This window comes from Rosa chinensis, chromosome 7 (genome assembly GCF_002994745.2).
Source record: "Rosa chinensis cultivar Old Blush chromosome 7, RchiOBHm-V2, whole genome shotgun sequence".
In the NCBI taxonomy this organism is placed as follows: Eukaryota; Viridiplantae; Streptophyta; class Magnoliopsida; order Rosales; family Rosaceae; genus Rosa; species Rosa chinensis.
Genome location: NC_037094.1, coordinates 53,121,709 through 53,146,005, shown reverse-complemented (window position 1 = coordinate 53,146,005; position 24,297 = coordinate 53,121,709). Strand labels below are relative to the sequence as shown.

The 24,297-nt window shown below is 38.1% G+C and overlaps 2 protein-coding genes and 1 pseudogene across 33 annotated transcripts; 2 read left to right on the top strand and 1 right to left on the bottom strand.

The window, feature by feature from the left end:
• Positions 1-390: 390 nt before the first annotated feature.
• LOC112178156 lies at positions 391-5,002 on the top strand (annotated as a pseudogene).
• A 3,063-nt stretch (positions 5,003-8,065) lies between these two features.
• On the top strand, positions 8,066-8,434 carry LOC121048859 (elongation factor 1-gamma-like). Its single transcript, XM_040511500.1, has one exon. The coding sequence runs from the start codon at positions 8,066-8,068 to the stop codon at positions 8,432-8,434; it is 369 nt and encodes a 122-aa protein (XP_040367434.1).
• A 3,624-nt stretch (positions 8,435-12,058) lies between these two features.
• LOC112176895 (disease resistance protein RGA2) lies at positions 12,059-22,787 on the bottom strand. 32 transcript variants are annotated; one of them, XR_005803199.1, is made up of 10 exons: positions 22,318-22,451; positions 19,386-19,466; positions 18,949-19,244; positions 18,073-18,148; positions 16,495-16,584; positions 16,067-16,176; positions 13,575-15,810; positions 13,025-13,104; positions 12,719-12,791; positions 12,059-12,427 (listed from the first exon to the last, which is right to left on the bottom strand). XR_005803199.1 is itself a non-coding variant. In XM_040510685.1 (10 exons), exons 1-2 carry the CDS (start codon positions 22,642-22,644, stop codon positions 19,455-19,457), a joined length of 2,907 nt encoding a protein of 968 aa, XP_040366619.1. In that variant the 5' UTR covers positions 22,645-22,787; the 3' UTR covers positions 12,059-12,427; positions 12,719-12,791; positions 13,025-13,104; positions 13,575-15,810; positions 16,067-16,176; positions 16,495-16,584; positions 18,073-18,148; positions 18,949-19,263; positions 19,386-19,454. The 32 variants fall into 32 exon arrangements, 30 of the variants coding, with proteins under 30 accessions (XP_040366619.1, XP_040366618.1, XP_040366621.1 ...); XM_040510685.1 differs by having other exon boundaries at positions 18,949-19,263; positions 19,750-22,787; XM_040510684.1 differs by having other exon boundaries at positions 19,750-22,787.
• Between the last annotated feature and the right edge of the window lie 1,510 nt (positions 22,788-24,297).

Sequence of the window (24,297 nt, the reverse complement as noted above, 5' to 3'; positions counted from 1 at the left end):
ACGTCTCTAACTTCGTTAACTCCCACTTTTTTTTTTTTTTTGCTTTTCTTTTCGCAAATATCACAATACCGATCCGCCTGGGTTTCTGGTGCAAGTTCATGATCGGCCCCTAGACTCCATCACTCCAAATTCACCAATTGCAGCGCCATGTGCGATCTGATTGAGAAGCAAGGGATTTGGCCCCGACCCGACTCGGTTCGACGAGAGAGACGGCAAAACCTCCACGAAAACGGCCTGGGTTTTTGCCTTCTGTGTTCTTCATTGTTGTTTTTCTTCTTTCAGATCAAAGTAGAATTTTCAATCCTTTGGTTCTTGGGTTTCTTAATTGAGAATTGCTGGGGGTGAGTTCTGGAGATTGGTATTATTCTATTAGGATCTTGAGGATCTAATATGTATATTCTATTAAATCAACTCTTGGAGTTGAAATTCTTTGCACCCATACTTCATATTGATAAATTTGGTCGTTTCTTATATTCTGAAGGTGTTGATGAAGATGAGAATGCAGGAATATGCAGAGTGATTATTTCTCTAATAAAAAAGAAAAGTTAACAAAGTTGAGGCTGATTAGTGAATGCAACACGTGTCAATATTTGAGGCAAAGAGACAGAAAAATTGGGGACAGGCGATTTCCTCCCAAATCCTCAATCGTGTTCCAACTCGCACTATCGCTTTTTCTACTGCTGCGCTACCACAGTGCTGGAATTACTAAATAGACTCCAAAGTTTTGGGCTTTTTGTAGAATTGAAAACTAATACAAAACTGATTGGGTTATATGTTGGTGAATGTATCTGTGCATTATGTATGTGTTATTGTTTTGAAGATGAGAGTTATGAATTGTTTGATCTACTTTTTAGGTGCTGCACGCTGGGAACACCAATAAGAATGGCTACAAGGCACTTATTGCTGCTGAGTTCAGCGGTGTCAATGTTGAGCTAGTGAAGGATTTCGAGATGGGTGTGTCGAACAAGACTCCCCAGTTTCTCAAAATGAACCCCATTGGGAAGGTGGGAGTTATGTCTTTTGCAGGTGTTGGCAGTTGTGTATTATATATGATGTGTTGTGGTTTTGGTGCTGAAATGGTGTTTTGGTGTGTTTTAGGTTCCTGTGTTGGAAACGCCGGACAGTCCTGTTTTTGAGAGCAATGCCATTGCGCGATATGGTGAGGGCTCGATGTTAGGATTTTGAAGTTGTATATAGAGTTTATTGTCAGATTGGAACTGTATTTTATGCTTTCACTTGCTGCATTTACTCTTTTGAAGGCCGATAATCCCCTTTATGGTTCTTCCTTGATTGAATATGTAAGTGGTATGAGGGCTCTGTATGTCTCCTTAAGTGTCTGTTGTCTGAATTTCTGGATTCCAAGTTTGTGAGATTATTTTGATGTTAAAAATCTACTGTGACGAGACTTTGGATGTAGAAATAGGTCATCTTTTGTGATTGCACTTAAAACATAATGCTAGAGATATTTATGATCAGTCATCTTCATTTGGATCCTGATATGATTTGCAATTTTGGCCATCCGCACTTCTGTCGATGCAAAAAGTAATGTCTTTACGCTGTTGTATTTTCGGTTAACAGGCCCTTGTGGAGCAATGGATTGATTTTGCAACATTAGATTGATGCCAATATTTTGCGTTGGTTCATACCGCTTTTCGGTTTTGCAGTCTACCTTCGTCCGGTGGGAAATTGCTACATTTTGTTTCTCTAGTTCTGTTCTTTATTTATTGTAATTTGTATGTACATAGACTTGTCAAGTAATTCACACCCATCTTTTGTTTTTGGCACATAGGCTGAGGAAGCTGCAATTTCTTCCTTGAAGAGAGCACTAACTGCTTTGAACACTCATCTAGCTTCCAACACGTACTTAGTTGGGCACTCTGTGACATTGGCTGATATCATTATGATATGTAATTTAACACTGGGATTTAAACGGTTGTTGACAAAAAATTTTACCTCGGAATTTCCTCATGTTGAGAGATACTTTTGGAAATTGGTTAATCAGCCTAATTTTCGCAAGATACTGGGTGAGGTGAAACAAGCTGAATCTGTTCCAGCTGTTCAGTCAGCAAAGAAGCCTTCACAGCCTAGCCTAAGGAACCTGCAAAGAAAGAGGCCAAGAAAGAAGTGAAGAAAGAACCGGCAAAAAGTAGATGATCTTTTGCTCTGGAGGAAGAGGCACCCAAACCCTAGGCAAAGAATCCTCTTGATCTTTTGCCTCCTAGCAAGATGATTCTGGATGAATGGAAGAGGCTTTATTCAAACACAAAGACCAACTTCCGTGAGGTTGCTGTCAAAGCTAGGTGATTCCTTATTGACTTTGTTTATTCATGCATTGTTGAGATCAAATTTTTTAAAAGTTCCATAAATGGTTGTGTGGATGTGGGTGACCCGTGAGCATCAAAACAAACTCCATTTGTGTTTAAAAAAAAAAATATATATATATATATATATATATATATATATATGGAGTCAATATGGTTGAATGCCAAAGAATGAGACATATCTTCTCATTCATACACGTATCAAGGTGTTGGTAGTTGAATTCATGATCATGATAAGATCTAATTCAAATTTTTAAAGGCGCTAGCTATCAACTATATCTTCTAAAGTCAAATGCTATGAAAGTTGGGTTTGATTTTGAATAACAAATGATTTCAAAATTCAAACTGCAGTCATCTCATCTCTATCCCATCTGTTTGTTTGCTCTATAAATAGAGCCTTAAACTGAAGCAGGGGGGAAAAAGACGGGGAGAGAAGCAAAACAAAAAAAAGAGGGCAGAGAGGCAACGAAAGCAGAAAAAAAAAAAATGAGAGACAGAGAGCAGAGGGGAAAAACGCAGGAGCAGAGAAAGAAGAGGAAGGGAAGAAGAGAAGAATAATTCGAGGCTAAGAAGAGACCACGAGAAGCTACAAACATAGAGCAGTGGGTGTAATTTCTTTTATATGCGGTCAATTATCATTTTCACTCAAGTGTTCTCTTTGTTCTACATTATATGATTACAGAAAGCTAAATAGATGATCATGTAAGACTATGAGCACTCCAAACAAGAAGTTGATGGTCTATCCTCTCTCCAAGAGTCCCTCATTGCTGTCATCCTCACAAATCTCACCAACGGCTTCCCGGCAAGACACAAAGTCGACATCAAGCCCTCATTCACAGCCGTGGTGTCACTTTATGCTGCACTTGCTTTCGATGCCTATACTGTGGTGCGTCCTGCGTATAGGTGGCGGAAGCAAGCTTCAAGTTCAAGGGGGTTCACCATACTTGTTTTTGATGCCTGTATCGCGGTGCGTCCTGCATATGGGTGGCAAAAATGAGTATGTTAGGTGAATGCTTGGTGGCTGTTGGTTCACGCCAAGGATAAATCTGCGAAGTTCTGTTCACAATAGTGGGGAAGCTGCTCCAAGATGATCCCCGTGCAGAGTTTCAGCCCCAAGTTATCCACCTGCATCAAAGTCATCATCAAAATGCTGCCTTGAAAGTGAAGTGGACATCTCCCATAAAAGGGTGCCTACCTCCAGCCACAAGTCTGCAAAGCGCTCGGTTCGACTCACCCTCGATCACTAAATTGCAGCCACAAAATACAAGAGAGATGGGAGTCGTCTGTTTCCTGTTACTTGGCACAAGATAGTAGTAGAAATGTTTATTAACTCCTAGAAAAGATGTGGTCAAGCTGCAGCGTCTTCCTTCAAAATTATGTTTGCTGCAATGGTTTGAACACCGCCTGCAATGCTTTCCTTCAAAATTATGTCTGCAAGATGGAAAAACAATCTCATGATCAGCAAGAAAGAAGAATGAATTCCTTGCTTTTGATTCCATGGTCACGGATACACAAAGAGAAAATGGAAGCTAAATTCCACTTATTTGCAGCAGAGCAGCAGCTTCAGAATACGCTGCATGTCTTTTTCAGAACAAGCTAAAATAAAAAGATCAAGAAGCAAGCAATTACACTTAATTAAAGAAGTAGAGGTCGCTTCTCAAGTAGCTACGAAGCTTGGCGGTGGAGAAATGTCAAAAACCTGCAGACAATTACAAATAGCATTGTCAAAGTCAAAAGCTTGTGATTGAACACGTTTGCTACAAGTCAGAGCAATATATATATATATATATATATATATATATATATATATCGGTTTGTTTAATCAAACTTTCCACCTTAATCATAAAGCGGTGGCATAAGTGATATTGCAAGAAGACAAAATGGTGACCAACTAGCAGCCATGAGCCCTTCTCTTTGTGGAAAACTGATCAGCACATTTCAAGACAACAAATTCATGTTCATAATTAAACCATGAACTAAAGACAAAAGCTTTGGAAACATGCATTTGAACATTAACAAATTTTAGCTACGTGTTTCCTTATCAATCAAAAGAGAATCATGCAAAGAATTAATTCAAGATGAGGCACATGATAATCAAATCTTGGCAGACAAAGCAATTAAGTCGCGGTGGACATCGGTGGAAAAGAAATCGGTGACATCATTTAAATAAAGCATGAATTAGAGTGTTCTGCCCAGCAATTCAATTGGGTCGAAAGAATGTCCTCACCGGTTCTGGGTTCGACACCAACTGTGATAGATGCGTTTCACGAACAGGGGTAAGAAATCAAGGCCTCTGATGAGAAGAAAACAAGAAACATTGATTAGCATAAATACTTCCAACTATGGGGAAAAAGAAGAAGGTGAACTGGTACCTGATTTGGTATGCGAAAGAGAACGAATGGGGAATCTAGGCACTTGAGCCAACCCATTTATATGGACTTCAGCGATATGACTCCCTCTCCAGATCGAATTAAAATAGTTAATCCTTATCTTGTTGAAATTGATCTCTGTCTGATGATTACACCAAAGAGGTCTCCTAGAGGATCTGAAGCTTCGACAATGGAGATGTGACGTCTTCTTTTTAGGATCAGAACCTTGAAGACGTGAGTTGGGCTCAATGGGGCTGTATTAATGGGTGTCCAAATCAGTTTATGCATTGCAAGCTCATGGGCTCTTCCGAATCACTTGTATACGAGTTTTGAAGCTCGGCAAGGCCCACTCCAAGTCGGTCTATTTCAGAAATACGGGTCAGCTGAGTTATTCATCGACAAGTAAAAAAGTTGCACAAAGCCCATTGCAAAATCCAGGACCCATTACGAAGCTCGGCACATTCGGGTGCCCATTTCAAATCAGTGGACACTCTACTAAAATCGAGTGTTCACCAAAATATGTTTTATCGACAAGTTCAAAATACATACTCGTTGAGTAAAAATTGGTATAAAACCAAAAAATGTCATACGATGAACTACAGTGGTTTGATCCCTTTACAGGATATGTAGGCAGTCTAGCGACTCACTAGATGCAACCACAACTCCAAACAGAATCTCTGACTCCACCAGTCAAATTCAGCCAGTCCCAAATGAATCACTAACTCCAGTCAAATTCTCCCAGCACCAGAAAATCAAATCATTCCCAAATCATACAAAATTCAAAGGCTCTAAGCCTTTCAAATCTCTCAAACACAAATCCAAAATAAATGGGTCATCTACTCATTTAAATCTCAAATACCGGAACTACATGTGGTTTGATCCCGCAAAGGGTATGTAGGCAATCTAGAATCAAATTCATCTAGATGCAACCGCGTCCTAAACACAAAATTGAATCCCTGGTTCACTTCAACCAAATTCACCTAAACACTACTCTAATTCCAAAAATCAAAGCCCTCCAATGAGTCATCCACTCATTGGAACTCTTGAACTACGAGTGGCTTGATCCCTCTCCAAGGGTACTAGGCAACCCATTCAAATATCCGGGTGCAGCCGCAAAAACAAACAAACACACATCCCGTCAATTGGTTTCTTCATAAATGGAATCAAAGGGTGTTTCCCTGTAACAAGGGATTGTAATTAAGAGACACATTCTGTCTTGAATGGGTCGAATCCAAATAATAAAAACTCTATTCACTAAATGAATACGAGTGAAATTATGTTGGGTGACATTTACGCTCACTGTGTGCAATTTTCTCTCAACATGCATTCAATCAGATCTTGTCTTTAATTTATTACAAACCTTTATGACTTTATGGTATGCATGTGGTCTTCCATTTCCAGTCAACATATAGCATCCTCATGCATTCTCTTTTGTGCAATGTTATCATTTAAATATTCAAATTACATTCTGTACTGTTCCCTGTATTGTTTATACTCTTCAGCTCAGTTATTTGGGTGGCCTTTGAGATGGAATTTGGTCATTTTGTATGTTTATTGGTTCATGACAAAGGGTGTTCTTCTAGTTTGAATGTCAGGGTCTTGAGTTGTGGGATTGTTTTGGTTTCAATCTTTTTGATGTGAAATAGGACTTTCCTAGATAGAAAGTAAACCACAGAAACTATATGGCCTTTCTCTTGGTCAGCCCTCAATAAAAGCATACCAGTGCTTTTGGCAAGTTATGAATCAGACTCTTCCTTAGACTAGTAAATAGAAACCTTCAATGTCATCAGATAGTTAACTATAGCTTCCAATTGGTCTTTTATATATGCTATATCAACATCCCAACTTCTTTCAGCCAAAAAAAAGATGAGAAAATGTCACAAACAGTACCCAAATTTTAGGCCATTTGACACTTTGGTGCCTCAATTTCATAAACTATCACTTTGGTACCTCAATTTCTTATCTTCGACTACAATTCATACCTGCCATCTCTAACGCTGTTAAGTCAAATCACGTGCGATCATGTGTACTCTTTTTCCAATGGTATTTTGGTTTCTCTCTCTCTTTCTCTCTCTCTCTCTCCCTCTCCCTCTCCCTCCCTCCCTCATACTCTCTCTGTCTCTCTCTCTCTCTCCCTCCCTCCCTCCCTCATACTCTCTCATACTCTTTAGCTCTCTTGCTTGTTCTGCATAAACTAAGGTAATGAGTTCCATAACTTCCATGAGTGTCCACCTATTGTAAATCCGATAAACTACTTCGTTAGTGGCATATCATCCTGAGCTGCAGAGATGTGAAATTAGCGATTTAAAAAAACCAAAAAAACAAAAGCATGCTACCTGCAATTGGATTCCAGTACCTGTAAAAGCTTTTATCCCCTCAGAAAGATGAGATATTTTCCACACAAAGCCATCTTTCCCTCATCCAAGATATCTTGTATAGGAGCAGGAGCCTGAGCATTGTTCCTCCTCTCTTGTTTTTCAACATTGGATTTTGATGCAATCTTTTATATGCATTAATTGATACGCCAAAGCTGGATTTGGTCTTTTGTTGTTTTATGTTGTTGATTTATCTCTGAGCTATTATTGGATTATTGCTTTGATGGAGTTAGTGCATCTGGGTTGATCTTCGTTTTGGATGAGGCAGTTTATTTTTTATTGAGATGCTAAATCAAAGATCAGATTTTTCCAATTGAACTTCATGTTTCAGTTTCGGATTTTTAGCCAATCAGGGGTGAAAATTATATTGGAATGCTAATCGGACAGTGATTTTACTTAACACCGTTATTAACCGGCAGGTATTAATGCTAATCGGACAGTGATTTCAAGTATCAAAGTGATAGTTTACAAACATCAGGTATGAAAGTTTAGAATAGCTCAAAGTTTGGGAACTACTTGTAATATTTTCTCCTAAACATCCTAACTTTGGTTAGTGCCAAATCAGAATTCCTAATAAATGTTTGTTGCAATAGTGAATATACTTTGTGTCTGTAAGTTATACACTTATACTTGGGTTTCAATGGAACTTTAATGCATTTGCCAAAATATTTGGGTGAAAGTACAATTTTGAAGGACTCTCTTTGATATGCATCCTCTTACCATGCATGCTGCTTTGTTTCCTTCATTTTCTCATAGGCAAGTAATGCATTATATTTGTATATGTTAATACTGGTGTGAGTCCGTGTGACAGCTTTTGAACTTGATGCCTTTAAGAAATTAAGAATTGAGCATGCCACATTGTTAAATGTTGTAAAAGTCTACGTCTGAATGGCAATTATCTGGTACTTGGGTTTTCTAACTGCCTTAGCATTCAATCAGGAATTTCATGATTTCTCTCTTGTTATAGTAACATTCACTTCATCTTACAGGCTTCTGGGATATGTATGATCCAGAGGGTTACTCCCTTTGGTTTTGTGATTACAAATACAACAATGAAAATATAGTTTCATTTGTGACTTTGAACAAGGTGGGCGGTTTTCTGCAGCGGATGGATTTGGCTCGTAAATATGCGTTTAGGAAGATGTTGGTGATTGGGTCTGATCCTCCTTTCAAGGTGAAGGGCTTGTGGCTGTTCCGTGGGCAAGAAGTTCCCCAGTTCATAATTGATGAATGTTATGACATGGAACTGTATGATTGGTGTAAGGTTGATATAACTGATGAGGATCAAAAGAAGCGTGTGAACCAGATGATTGATGATCACAAGCCTTTTGAGGGGGAGGCTTTGTTGGATGCCAAATGCTTCAAGTGATGAGAATAGCCCCTCGTGTATCTGATGTCTGGTATGCAGTGAATTGGCGAAACTTGGGCAGGTTGTAGGAGATCAGAACTTTAGCATGCCCCCCATGCGAAGGAGACTACTTTTGATCACGAATGAGGATCCTTCTCTTCCTTGGTGGTAGCTTCGCCATGTGTATAGCAGCAAGTATTTGCTTTGTTCGCTGGCTCTCTGTTGATTTTCTCAAATGTAGGTGTTGGAGCCGCTGCGCTGGCTAGATCAAGTTTGATCAAGGCCTACAGTACTTGGCGAAATAAGATGCAGAATAGCAAATTGTTTGCTGCCATTTAATCCTTCGCGAATCTTATGCTGAAGAGGATGATTAAATCATGGCTATCGACATCATGACATGTGACCAAGTGAACCCACCATACTTGCTGCAACTTTAGCATCTAAAACCGCATGGGTTTTAATCATGTTTAATTAAAAAATAGCAGGCCACTATGCTGGCCCTGTGGTTGTAGGGAAAGGTGCAATGCCATCTCTTCACCGCCGCCTCATATGCAATTCTCAAGATGTAATAATGATTAATTAATTATCAACTAGAGCCACTCACTGGCCCAGCTAATAAATTAATCTCCAAAAATATCTGAGCCACAAATCAAGGCGTAGCGGAGAAGTGTTCCTTGCGAACAAATTTTCTTCGCGAACATTTTCTGACTATTTCCTTTAAGGAAGATCTGAGTAAGGAGAAATCTTCTCAAGAGAGATCTGAGTGAGGAGAAATCTCTTTGAGCTTGGCGAAAATGTTCTTCGTGAACACTCACTGACTTTCTCCTTGAGCTTGATTTAATGAGGACCCAAGACCTTTAAAATGTTTCTCCAATATTTCTTTGAGGAGAAATATCCTCAAAGCAGATCCGAGTAAGGAGAAATTTCCTTGAGTTTGAGTCTCTATTCCATCACTTCAGCTCCTCATCTTGATGTTCAGCTTCCTCTCAGTAAATGACGGTTTGCTCTCTACAAGATCACGGGGGAGGCCATCTATGCTTCACTCAAGCTCCGATGTATCAAAATTTATAGCATGAAAACCCTTCTTGTGAGAGCTTGCAGGAAAAGAACACGGATACTTCGCGTCAAAGACTTGGAAGAAGTTTGGCTCGTAGGAGGAGTAATCTTGCCCCCCAAGTATCCTTGTTGGTTGGCGAAGCATGATCTTCAATTGCAACTTTGGAGATGAGGATGAACATAGATTGGCTTTGTCGCTGACTACCATGTCATAGATCATGGTCTTTGTAGAATTAGCCACGAATTGGCTTTTGCATTCGACCACTTGCTGGTCTGAATTCTCCATATCAAGAGCTTCAAAGAACCTGAACTCCATATGATTTTTGAAACTGATAATCAAATAATAATTATCATCATATTTATCATAGATTGGCTCCGCATCGAGATCATATTTAGAGTCACCAAAGAGTGGCATATCAAATATTTGTTTGCCTCAATAATCTTTCCAGGCATCATATCGAGACGCCTCTATGGATTGTTTAGTATCATCATACACAAAGTTGTTCGAAGAGGTAGCTGTAACGTTTCAGGGGGTTTCTTCAGAGGTCGTTCATTCTGGTTTTTTTGTGTTTTAGACATTATCTTTTGTTTCTCCTAGCACTCTAATGTATTACATTGATAGGATATGGGACAATGTTGTCTGTTATATTAGGAATATCAATTGAATTACATGGTGATGAAGTCAACATTTATTTTCAAGTTATATTAGATTTTTTCAAACAGGTATGTTGGAGAATATTTTTTATTTTTTATTTTTTTTTAAAGGATGGTGAAATTTTGAATATCACAATTTCTTAGTTTCTTACAATGACCACAAGTGAAATGTTAATTGCTTTTGACTCCTGGGAGGCTTCACTATATGTTAGGTTGGATTATCAATCCGACTTCGTTGTGGTCAATCAAAACTCCAGAGACCCTTCCAGCAGGTAGCATGTGGCAGATATCATATATGGGAAGCCTTTTCAACTTGCAAACAATGATCTGATAGGGTAAATGATGCACAATTAAGTAAAGGAACCAGAACATCAAGAATGAGTTGGGGTCGTCTCCCTCATTTGCTTGGCGTAGCATACTTCATGGTCGGGATATCTTGAGGGCTGGTATTCGACGGCATATTGGGGATGGCAGGTCTACTAGTATTTGGACTGATCCTTGGTTACTGAATGAGAATTTGCAGCCTTTCTATACTCCGAGGTTTCAGCTAGTTTCTGATCTCTTATCGTCTCCGGGTACGTGGAACTTTTCTCTTCTTACTGAGTTGTTTCCTCCACATATTGTTCAGAAACTTGTAGCTCTACCTCTTAGTGCTCGAGTTCATAATGATCGTTGGATTTGGAGTGGTGACAAGAAAGGTGTCTTCACCGTTAAATCAGCATATCATGTGGCAAGGAGCAGAGTCTTGGAAGAGCTACCAGGGCCATCAAATCCTAGTGCCTTGCTTTGGAAGCAACTCCGGCAAGCTCCTGTCCCTGGCAAAGTTAAGATCTGTGTATGGAGAGCGGCCTCAAATACTCTTCCCACGTGTAGTAGGCTCAGTGAACGCGGTATTGATTTAGATACCCAATGCCCTTTCTGTGATGAAGAGATTGAATCCCCCCTTCATGCCCTTCATGATTGCAGCCATACAGAGTTGTTTCTTCAATTAGCTCATATTCAATCTTCATCTCAAGCAACAAGTATCATTGATTGGTTAGTCTCTTCTTTTTCTCAATCTTCCACTACTTTTGCTACGCTTTTGATGGTTATTTGGGCTATATGGAGGAATCAGAATGCAAAAGTGTGGGATGGGGATGTTAAACCTGCCTCTGAAGTGGTACCCATTACTCTAGGTTGGTGGGAGGAATATAAGGTAGCTTATGCTTCAACAAAGGTACCAAGACCGGTAAGGCGCGAGCTGTGGAAGAAGCCTCCTGTGGGCTTGGTGAAACTTAATGTTGACGCTACATTTGATAGTGTTACAGGTTGTACTGGGGTGGGTGGGATCTTTCGAGATTTCAGTGGCTCTTGTCTAGGAGGATTTAGGCACTCTGTCTTGGTCTCAAACTCAGCTAGGCATGGGGAGCTCCTTGCTTTATTGTATGGGGTCGAGCTGGCAGTTGCCCACCATTTTGTTCCCCTGATGGTGGAAACAGATTGCCAAGATTTGGTCACTGCAATTGGGAGCTCTAGCTTGAACTGGACTGAGCTGGGTTTCTTGGTGCATGATCTTGAGGAGTTGTTGAGGGCTGCTTCTTATGCCCAGGTTCGTTATGTTCACCGTAGTGCAAACAGGGTTGCTCACACCCTCGCTCAAGAGGCCAAACATGGTTCTTTTTCTTTGAATTTCTTCACTGTATCTCCTCCAAGTGTGGAGGACCTTATAATCTCTGAATGTGATGACATTTGACGTCAATGAAGTTAATTCATTCCCCTCAAAAAAGAAAAGAATGAGGTTTCGGCAAAATTAGTGACTACATCCTCGGGAGGGATACTCCGAAAGATTTCATTAACTTGTGATAAAAAAAAATAAAAAAAATCCACCAAGAATTCTCTCACAGTACCTTTGTTTCCCAGCCCTAGAATCTCAATCTTTGTCTCACACACTTATAATTGCTACCATTATTTTTTGGGCAGCTTATAATTGACACTCTTAATGTAATACTTCGGCTTTGCCAATAATAATGTAGTACTTGGAAAACTCATGTTTTCAATGCATCCGAACACCTATAGGTGGTGGGTTACAACTGTTACAAGTTTGGGCCAACTCAGATTCCTAAACCAGTCAAGATTGGGAAGGAATGGTGATTAACACTTAAAAGAGATAACTGGCACGCATTCAGCTGGTGACCAGTCGCAAAACCCCTCCCTGATCTGTAATTCATCCTCTTTCTTAGTTCAATTGCACCGGTACTTGAATCCATGACGCCATGGCGAGCCAATCGCAACAAGCTCTTAGTACTGCATTTAGCTGTCCCAAGCCTGATACAGTATCATCATCAAATCAATGGACAAAAATCGAATGCATTATGCTAGAGGCTAGAATATGCAATCTTTATTTAGACAGGACACTAGAGGCTGATGAAATGGGGTATAAGATATAGTAAGCATTGTAAATTAGCGAGCAGTTCACCAAATCTTCTTCATAACATACGACATTTTAATGTATCGACACAATTCTTCTATCTTGAAACATAACTTAATGCAACATTTATATACTTTTTGAATCATTTATAAGCACATGAAGAAAAGCAATAGTCCATAGCTCCATACCATCGACATGCCGCATAAGAAAATCAGCTTGGATGAACACGGACTTCAGAAGTTCATTCAGTAGCCACCTTTGCTGAGACCAACAAACAGTTTCTATATCAACTAACTGTAACAATTTGTGGTGAAATTTCTTTTTCACTTCACAAGGAGTAAACTTCACAAGGAGTAAATCCGGTGGAAAATATGAAACAAGAGAAATTTTTTTATGGGAACTTGATTGAAAAAGTAAAAATGAGAAAACAAAGCTGTTAATAAAAGAATAGGAGACACACACCAGACATGAATTACAAGGAAGAAACAATTTACCATAATAACATAATCCTGCAACTCCAATTACGGAACCACCTTTTAACTTCAATTGATTTTGCATCCTCAAATCCCTTATCCTAGTATAAATAGACTTACCAAGCTTCAGAAACAACACTTTAAACATGAATCTTTAAGTAAAAATATATGCAATGCTATATTTGCAATCTTATGGCCACTGATTTCGATCAGTAAGAAATAGACATCAGTGATTCAGTATAGCATACAAAAGCTTTAATATCTAATCTTATGAAGAGGGAAAGCAGGGGACATTAACAATCAAATAATCAATAACAGTTAACACCAAAGGTCCCTAGAAATCAGTACCAGTTTCAAATTAAAGAACTTAAAGTTCCTTATGATATTGATACAAAGAAGCAAAATAAATTTTACAATCCACACTCCATGTTTCATTTTTTAGTACCTTAAATTGTCTTTTTGTAAGGATTTAAACGAAAAAAGGAAAGGAGTGTGGATTGCAAATTAGGGACTGTGAATTTCATTGTTCATAATCTTGAGTATCCAATTACAAGGAACAAAACCTACTCACCACTCAACAGAATTCTGTAGCTCCAGTTACTGAACCACAGTTTAACTTCAACTGATTTTGCATCTTCAAATCCCGTATCCTAGTAAAACACTTATCAAGTTTCGGACACTGAACTTTTAACAAAAACCTGTAACAAGAATATTATATGTGTGTGTGTGTAAATTTGCAACGTTAGAGCCATAGTTCTCAATCAAGGCCAGGCTATATGCAGGTGCAGCTTAACATAATGGATCTAGACCACTACCTTTGACGATGGTGAGGTGGCAGGGTTTGCTACTAGAGGATGTCCAATAAATCTCTCAGATTATACAAGATTCTGGCTCCATGTTTATTGTTTAGATTCAGATTATACAAGATCTTCCAAATCCCATTTACCAATTGATAGGAGCATAAAATGTGACGTTTATAATGTTTAAACCCTATATTTTGCTAAGTTATTTCCTTTATCTTGATCAATTTAACTTAGTTAGTGTTTTTACAGGTAAAATGGAGATCTACTCATACTAGGAGACCTGTGGAAGCATCTAAGAAGTCTCAAGAAGATCATTACCGAATTGAACACAAATTGTGCTTTAAAAATCAAATCCATTACAGATTCGGAAAACTGCCACTGCAAATCAGTCAACTTCAACGGAGTGTCAAAAATCGTTCAGAGCTCAGAAAATTATGATCTTTATATGGTTGGAAAGCTACGGATGTCTAGTTTCCAGAAATTTTTACAGCTCGTCCATATCTATTTTCTAGAAGAAATTATGACCGTTTTAGTGCACTGAGGTTAAGTCTGCCGGAAATCTGTTTTGTGTCAAAGGAGTTCTAACTCAATTTTGTTTATTCATCATCTATCTTAGGTTGTTTTCAAACTTGAGTACCATTTGGACAGAACATTTAGACTGTTATAGTATAAATATATTATAGTAGAAATATCTATATCTTGTGATAGGTACTTGAGTGTATAGATAAGTACTTGAGTGTGTAAATATAGGTATAAAGACTTGTGTGGCATAAAGTATATGGGGAAGCAACAAGCATGGCAGCTTTCATAATTGCAGCAACCAGGTGGAGTTGCAGCTATGATTATTGAAGCCACTATAATGGACTTCTTACCATTACATTCACACTACAATGTATTCCTATAAATACCCTTTTTTGTGAGAATAAATAAAACATCTCTTCCTTCACCAATTTCATCTTCTTTGTCTCTCCATCTCCTCTCCATTTTCCTTTTATTCTCTAGTCTTCTAGTTCTGCATTTTCAAGCAAAGAGGAGAAGAAGAAGAAGCTGTGAGCAATCCTAGTAGCCATCGTTCCACCTTGTGTCGTGAATGGAGTGGATGATGGAGAGCTTGAGACGTTGATCTTGAATCTTGAAAGCAAGGCTTCATTATCACGGCACAAGGTGGAACGATGGCTGCTAGGATTGCTCACAGCTTCTTCTTCTTCTCCTCTTTGCTTGAAAATGCAGAACTAGAAGACTAGAGAATAAAAGGAAAATGGAGAGGAGATGGAGAGACAAAGAAGATGAAATGGGTGAAGGAAGAGATGTTTTATTTATTCTCACAAAAGAAGGTATTTATAGGAATACATTGTAGTGTGAATGTAATGGTAAGAAGTCCATTATAGTGGCTTCAATGATCATAGCTGCAACTCCACCTGGTTGCTGCAATTATGAAAGCTGCCATGCTTGTTGCTTCCCCATATACTTTATGCCACACAAGTCTTTATACCTATATTTACACACTCAAGTACTTATCTATACACTCAAGTACCTATTACAAGATATATATATTTATACTATAATATATTTATACTATAACAGTCTAAATGTTCTGTCCAAATGGTACTCACGTTTGAAAACAAACTAAGATAGATGATGAAGAAACAAAATTGAGTTAGAACTCCTTTGACACAAAACAGATTTCCGGCAGACTTGACCTCAGTGCACTAAAACGGTCATAACTTCTTCTAGAAAATAGATATCGACGAGCTGTAAAAAGTTCTAGAAACTAGACATCCGTAGCTTTCTAACCATATAAAGATCATAATTTTCTGAGCTCTGAACGATTTTTGACACTCCGTTGAAGTTGACTGATCTGCAGTGGCAGTTTTCCGAATCTGTAATGGATTTGATTTTTAAAGCACAATTTGTGTTCAATTCGGTAATGATCTTCTTGAGACTTCTTAGATGGTTCCACATGTCTTCCACAGGTCTCCTAGTATGAGTAGATTTCCATTTTACCTGTAAAAACACTAAGTAAGTTAAATTGATTAAGATAAAGGAAACAACTTAGCAAAATATAGGGTTTAAACATTATAAACGTCACATTTTATGCTCCTATCACCAATCAAATCCCAGTCAACATTAACTTCTATTTCACAAAAAATTTCCGCCTAAGACACGAAAACCCTTGCCCTAGAAATTAGATGTCAACCCTAGTCAATTTAATTTCAGAACTAGAAACTGCATAATTTCAAGCCTTTTAAGTATTACGTACATTGGATTGCTTAAGATGATGAAAACATATTGAGTTAAGGGCCACTTCAATCGGTCAAATGCATACCAAATTTCCTTCATGGTGAAAGTCCGCATGATACATAGTCTATCCTGCATAGAATGTGTTCATCAAAGTCAGATTCATTTCTCCACCTGGAGTTAAATATTTAGGTAGTTCAACAAATTAACAACCAACTCTTGTATCCAAGATGCTAATAAATTGAAATCATGAGATATAAATTTTGTGAATTAGCAAGCAGTTCACTCAATGAGTGCCCTTCAACTAGGTTATATGTATAGCTTTTCCTTTCCTTTAGTAAAACAATGTGACATTTTAGTGTGCAATTGTTCTGACTTCAAACATTATTATATAAGATAACGTTGGTGTATACTTTTGAAACATTTAAGCTACTGAAGAATAGTCCATACCTCCATACCCCTGACACATTGCATAAGCACATCAGATTGGATGAACTCCTACTTCACTAGTTATTCCAGTCACGACCTTTGCTACCTTTGCTGAGAACAACAAACAGTTTCGATATCAATTAGCTGTAACAGTTTATGGTCAAAATTTTCTTTTTCTTCTCGCATAAGGATATATAATATGTTAAGTTACTAATGAAACTTTGTATCTGGTTGAACTATGAAACAAAAGAAGTCATTAGGGGATCAAAATGATGGAAAAAGTAACATAAGCAAAAGAAAATTGTTGCTAAAAGAATTTGAGACACACGAGACATGAATTACTGTACAAGGAATGAAACAAGTCACTATACATACATAATCTTGCAGCTCCAATTACTGAACCACCTTTTACCTTCACTTGATTTTCTGTCTTTAAATTTTATAGTAGTATACATGCAGTTATCAAGCTTTGGACACTAAACTTTAAAACATCAATATGTAGCTAAAACATATATGCAATCTTTAAGCCACTGATTTAGTGAGTTTGATCAAGGTCAGAGTATATAGGCATGTGGCTTAACACAATGGAGTTCCATGAAACAATATATATATATATATATATATATATATTTACCTTGTACCATGGAAAACTATGGATGAGAGAGACTAGGATTAAGGTTTAGCTGCGTAATACACTGCTATATACCGAATTTCCGCATTGGAGAATTGAATCACACGGTGAGGATTGGCTGTTTAAACTGCTGAGCTAAAGCCCATGTTCTAACAACCAAAGAGCAGGTAATTTACAAATTAATTAACTTAACCTTGAAAAAAAAAAAAAAAGAAGACTACTAATGGAATTAGAGCATTGGATTCTATGCAGAGACACTGCATAAAGTGAGAGATACAACCACCACCACCACCAGAGTCTAGAAGGAGGTCAGGACTAGTTTCACATTGTAATATATAGGACTTTTTCAACCCTAAAGAAAAATATAGATGACATTTTCCACATGCATTGACTCAGGAAGCACACAAGTTTTTACTTGCAAGAAATTCCTCTTCAATTAATATATGGTAATTTCCAACCCAAAAGATAGGAACCCCATCTGCCACTACAATAATTCAAGGGAATCATGAATAGCATGGTTTTACTGTAACCTTGGTTGTACACTTGTACTGTAAGTTCAAGGCTTCCTATATAAAATAAAACCAACAGATTTCAGTACTCAAATTCTTATATGTAATTAGCATGGAACTCTCTAAGTCTTTAGACAGGAGTCTTCAGAAACTTTTAGTCAGAACCGGGTCCCTGTGGGGTGGTCTTGCATTGAGGGCTGAGTCTATATATCTTATTACAACTTTTCTCCAATTTGAAATAAGAACATTAGTATAATGGCGTTTGGAGAATACACATATAGGACTTTAATATACTCTCAAGCTGTTGAAATAAATTTCCAGACAGATTGTTAAATCCGTTTGATTATCAAATTCATATATCAAGACTTAGGTTTCATTGGAGTTCCAAGAATTAATCAACCATTTAAGAATCCATAATCGTTCCCAGCAGAAATCAGAATATAAGAATAAGGGACTTACAAATTAGTAATCCCTTGAAAAGCTTATCATTCCACTCCAACATGTCACTATGAGCCACAAGCAATCTGCTTTTACTCTGCATAAAGCCTACAACCTCAGTATCTCAATTACAGCAGAAATGAGCCTCAAATACAAAATACAAGAATCACTCCTACTAAAATAAATGTAAAAAATGTTTGATAGATGCATATCATATACTAGTTTAAGTAAATAAAAGGCTGCATTGAAGTCCAGCTCTCATTCAACAAGTTGAGACAGAGCATAATAATATGTCATATGTCCTCATCTCTGAACTTTATCATCAACACTCTGCCTTCTGAACACGTGCAACAGTTCAAAATATGTTTATAGCTATTATAAGATTGTATAGCTTTTAGCTATCGAAGTAATAGAAAGTTGATCACACATGAACAAAGACCATAATTCTTTCATCCATATTGAACACTTTGGCATTCAGCCTTTTCGCACATGCCAATCATTTCTTGTTCATTCCCCATTATTTCATATCTCTGTTCAGTAAGCGGCACATTTCAGTAAAACAGAACAAAGACAACATAATCAAAAGTCTTGTGATGCACAAAGTATATATGTGAAACCCAAGTATGATACCCCGGATTTATATATCTTTGTATTCATGAGTAGTAAAACGATATAAATGACCAGTAAGAAATAGACATTAAAATAACAAAAGCATTAAAAATTTGATCTGATGAAAAGAGAAAGCAGAATAAGGATTACTAACAATTAACACCCTAGGTCCCCAGCAATCAATTAACAAAGAATTTAAAGCAGCAGTTCAGATAGGTATATTTGCAATATAAGCAGGTGTAGTTCAAGTCTTCAACACAATGATTGTCTAGGGTATTATGGTATTACCTTCAACGATGGTGAGGTCGAACGGTTTGCAATTCTAGGCATTGTAGTTCGATCAAAGTGCCAGTCTATGTTCGGGTGTAGCTTAACACAACAGATTCCTTTATATCTGGATCATATATTTTACCTTCAAGTAGCCTTCAATGATTGAGGTGGCAGCATTTGAACGGTTCATTTGCAGAAACGCCAATTACCGAGCTCCCTGCTGCCTATTGTTAAATGACAGATTGCAGAAAAAGCTTCCAAACCCCAATTACTAGTCAAATCCCAGTCAGCGTCCATTCCACAAAAGCTTCAGCCTAAGACAGGACACCGATGCTATGGAAATTAGACATCACACCTAGTAAAATTAGATTCTTTGACAACTAGACGCTGTGTAAATTGAAGCCTGTAAAGTTTAAAGGATACATAGGATTACTTAAGATGCTGATAAAAGTTACCTAGTTTAGGTGAGGGGCACTTCAATCATTCAAATGGATACCAAATTTCCCGTATAATGTATGACGGTGTTATAGTCTCTTCTGCATAGAATGTTTTTGTCAAATCTTATTCATTTCTCCACCAGGAATGAAATCTTATGACAGTTCAACAAATTAGCAACCAACGTCGGTAAACATCGGATTGCAGTACGATGGCAAATGACTAAACATTGGTATTCTTATTGCACATGATGCAGAGTATTGCTAACCCAATAACATGAATATCGGACCTAATGGAAGTTAGAGTAGTAAATATAAAGATTCTTCTAATTTCATAGTAAATATTGTAAGGATTCATTCAGAATTTGCATCTGGTGATCGATACCTTCCTTCCAGATTGGATTGTGAGGTTTGGGATGTGAGAAATGTTGTGCCACTCCTTCCCCACGTCTTTTTCGTATTCTCCTTCCAGAATTGGACAAGCCCAGATCTCCAAAGTACGCAGTGCTGTTATCTTGTACAGGAACTCTGGCAGTGCTTTTAGCTTTGGGCACCCATCAATTTGCAACTCAGAAAGGCGTGGCATTAATATTATTGTGATTTCAGAAAGAAAGGCCCACTCTTCCCAGTTGTACATCGATCTGAAAGTAAGTTGTTTCAATTTGGGGAATAGAATTCCTGAGACTTGTTCTTCTTCTTCTTCTTCTTCTATTCTCAGAAATACAACTCCCACCGTTTTCACTTTCTTCATCCCCTCTATCTCCAGAATTTCAAGCGATGGCAATTTTCCAAGAGGAGGCAAAAGTTCACAAAATCGCCAGTCATAGAGACGAAGTTCTCTCAAATTGTGTAGAGACTTGATCCAATAGAGAGACTCGGTGGTGCCAATTTGGCAACACCCAATAGAAAGAGATTCCAAATTGTGATGTGGTTGCAATGCTTTCACTATTTCTGCATCGCCTTTTCTCTGCTCTTCATCTCCTTCCTGGAACCATACTCCCAAATGAGAGAGGTGCTCCTTATTCCCCAACTGTGCTTTCTCAATCTTCTCAATCTCATTCGCATCATTTTTCCCCAAATATATTATAGAAAGGCTCCCCTGAAGCTGGGCCATGATTCCGAGATCTCCTAATTTCAATGCTTCATCATCACCCTCACATGCATAAAAGTAGTCCAGTACTTGCAGACTCTTCAGACTCCCAATCCCTTTCGGTAAGTACCTCAGCTCAATACAACCCCCAACATATAGATGCTTCAAGTTAATCAACTTTTCCATTGCCTTGGGTAATTTCTCTAGTTTACCACACCACGAAACGTCCAGAGTTTGTAGATTGTATAAATCACACACAGCATCCGGTAATTCTTTCAAATTACGACTCCAAGACAAATCCATATATCTCAAATGAATCAATTCACCAATCTCTTTAGGAACTTCATTGAGCTCGCTACGACTCACATTCAATGTCCTGAGGCATTTCATTTGCATAATTGAACCCGGGCTTATGGCTGTAATGCTTGAATCAAGGAGTGTGAGGGTTCGCATATTTTTGCACTTGTCAAATGAAGTAGGAAATGAAAGTGGACCTTCGGGTAAACTTGTTAAAGTCAAATGACGAACCTTATAATCACCTGGTAGCTCCACTCTTTGATTAGCACCCTTGACTGCTTCTATAATAGTGCATTCCTTTTGGGTAAGAAACTGCACAAAGTCATGCACTATATCATGCATTTTGCACCCTCTAATATTTCCCATGATATCTTTTATAAAATCTTGAAAGAAAGACCGCATTGCTAGACTCTCAAAATAATTTTGACCTATTCTTCTCTTTTCTTTTTTTCCCTTTGAATTAAGATAATCTTGTGACATCCAAAGCTCAATCAAATCATCTTTTTGGAAGTCATAATCTTTGGGAAATATTGCACAATACAAAAGACACCTTTTGACTGCAGGAACCAAATCATAATAACTTAGTAACAATGGTCGGAAAACTTGTTCCTCAACTTCTTCTAGTTCCCATATCTTACTATTCAGAACATCCCGCCATTCCTCTCTTGTTTTCTTATACCACACTAGACTACCTAAAGTCTTTGCAGCAAGAGGCAAACCTTTACACTTTTTCACAATTTCCTCACCAATAGCTCCAAACCCATTAGCCTCATCTTCTTCCCTATCCAAAAATGCAAAGCTATTGAACAATGCTAGACAATCCGTATCATTCAACTTGTCCAAATGGATCATGCTGCTGGTTGCTCTCATCATTTTAGCAACCCCTTCTTTTCGTGTGGTCACCAGTATTTTACTGCCCTTAGCACAACGTTGCATTATCACTTGTAGTTTCAAATTTTCCCACTTTTTATGTTCTTCCGTCCACACATCATCTAGAACCATGAGTAACTTCTTATTCTCAACACGTGTCTTGATATGCTGCAATAAAATTTCCAACTCATTCAAACTGCTTTGGGTTCCATCTAGATTTTCAATGATCGCTTTAGCAATCTTAATCTCATCAAAAGGATCCGAGACACAAACCCAAACTTTCTTATCAAAATGAGCTGTAACATTTTCATTGTTATAGGCTAATTGGGCAAGAGTGGTTTTCCCCATCCCTCCCATCCCTACAATAGGGATGACAAGGAACCGCTTGCCTTCTTGGCTACTCCCCCCATCCTGGTTACTCTCTCTTAACAAGTTGCTCAACAAATACTCTTTTTCTTCTTCTCGGCCGAATATCGTAGATATATCGACCAAAGATGAAGTTATCTGCCGTTGAATAAGCTGTTGGTCATCATGGCCACCTATTGTGGATTGATGAAAGCCATACATGGCTTTTTCAGCAGCAATCAAAGTTAACTTCTCATTCAGTTCCTTTATCCTTCTAGCAATGTTATGATGATGAATGGCCTTATTGACTTGGCCAAAACAAAAGCAACCAGAGGGCATGGGGAAACATACCTTCTTCTTGGTAACAAGAGCATTATCTCCTTCTACCACTTGCTTCTCCTCCACTTGTTGTCTGAGAAGTTCAGTGTTCCACTCGTCTAGCACGTCGTCCATCTCGTACGATACATCTTTCAGCTTCTCCAACCAGTCGCCTACGCTGACCTCCGTCACTTGCTTCTTCTCTGCATCCTCAAGCACAGCCTGGATAGCTTTGAGGTTGCTGCTGAAACTTTTAACATCTTTGTCAGCATTCAAAACCAGTTTCACCACTTCATTTGTGTGTTGATATACTACTGAAGCCAATTGCTCCAGAAGTACAGAGATGAGTGCCTCAGCCATTTTTCGTGTTAGAACTTGATTATAATTGGAAGAGAAAAAGAGGAGATGATCGAATATGAAATTTTTGGATAAGTTCTACCAAGTATATAGTGTCGAAGTTAGATAAAGCTAGGGGACTACTGGAGCCAATGAGCGTGCCTCAATTATTTGTTCAACAGATCATGAGCTTCTGAATATTCCTCTTTAATAATTGGAAGCCTTTGTGAATTATTTAATTAATTCTCACCGTCTATGACCCACTACATAATTGTCACAAGTCTCCACATGAGGGTTGTTGGGTCAAAATTAATTCTCATCTTCAAAATTGTATGTATTATTATATGACCCACTACATAATTGTCGCAAGTCTCCAAATGAGAATGGAGACTTCAGACAGCCTCATAGTGCGTCTCTTGCTGGCGGAGGACGCGGGATCCAGCCCACTTGCTGGCGGAGGAGCTGGTGTTTTCTTTGCAACGTTAATAAGATATCGTTAATTTTGTCTGTAACCATACCTAACTCAGGGTCTAGCTAACCTAACTTTGTTTTTTGTCTGAAAGTATACCCAACTCCAATGTGGGTGTGAGAATTTTAAACATGGGAAAATAGTCACTTTGGTTATTCAATTATGACTCATTCGATATTTTGATCACTCAACTATGACTCATTCGACACTTTGGTCACTCAAGTTTCAAATATATTACTTTGGTCACTCAACTATTACACTGTCATTCACAAAAGTCACTTTGTTGTAAGAAAAAATGCCCCTTGGGTGACTTTTGTGAATGACAGTGTAATACTTGAGTAACCAAAGTGATATATTTGAAACTTAAGTGATCAAAGTGTCGAATGAGTCATAATTAAATGACCATGAAATTCTCCCTTTAAACATAAAAATATGGGATAATGATCATTTACACAATTTTAGGATAAAAATTGCTCACTTACCCAAACATTCTAAGAGATTGCCCATTTACCCAAACACTCTAAGAGATCATTTTCCTAATACCCAATTAATTATTTTTTTTAATTCCTTTTTATTTATTTTTGAGACATTTTTGCCCTCTCCTTCTTTGTCACTTAGAGAGAGAAGTCATCGAAGACCTTGCCAGACTCCCATGACCAGTGACCGATCGCGGACTCCGGCGACCGATGACGGGAATACAACCACTGGTGGTCAGATTCACCGGAGTCCGAATATTGGACTGGTGACCGGATTCCGGCATCTGAATTTATTGCCCCCTAATAATATCCAGTAACCATATTATTGCCCCCCCCCTCCCCAAATAACAAGTTCATTGGGGATCAATAATTAGTGAAAAATGAAGATGTTTTTAATTTTGAATGTTTTAGTAGGTTTATCCAAATAAATAATCTTATTATTGCCCTAATAAACATTTTATTTCCCCTAGTAATATTCTTATTGCCTCCCAATAATTTTATTATTGCCAACCAAATTATAATAAAATAAAAAAAGGGAAAATGTCCTTTTTCTCAATGAGTGACAAGTCTGGCTCTCTCACTTTCAGATTAAAAATGTTATAAGTGCATGATCAAGTTACTTGTTTTAATAATTAGTGATAAGTCTCACTCTCTGGCTCTTTTGCTGGAGATTGTTGGGATACTGGAAGAGTAGCAATACGCCAACACCGAGAGCTAGTGCTTGTCGTTGTC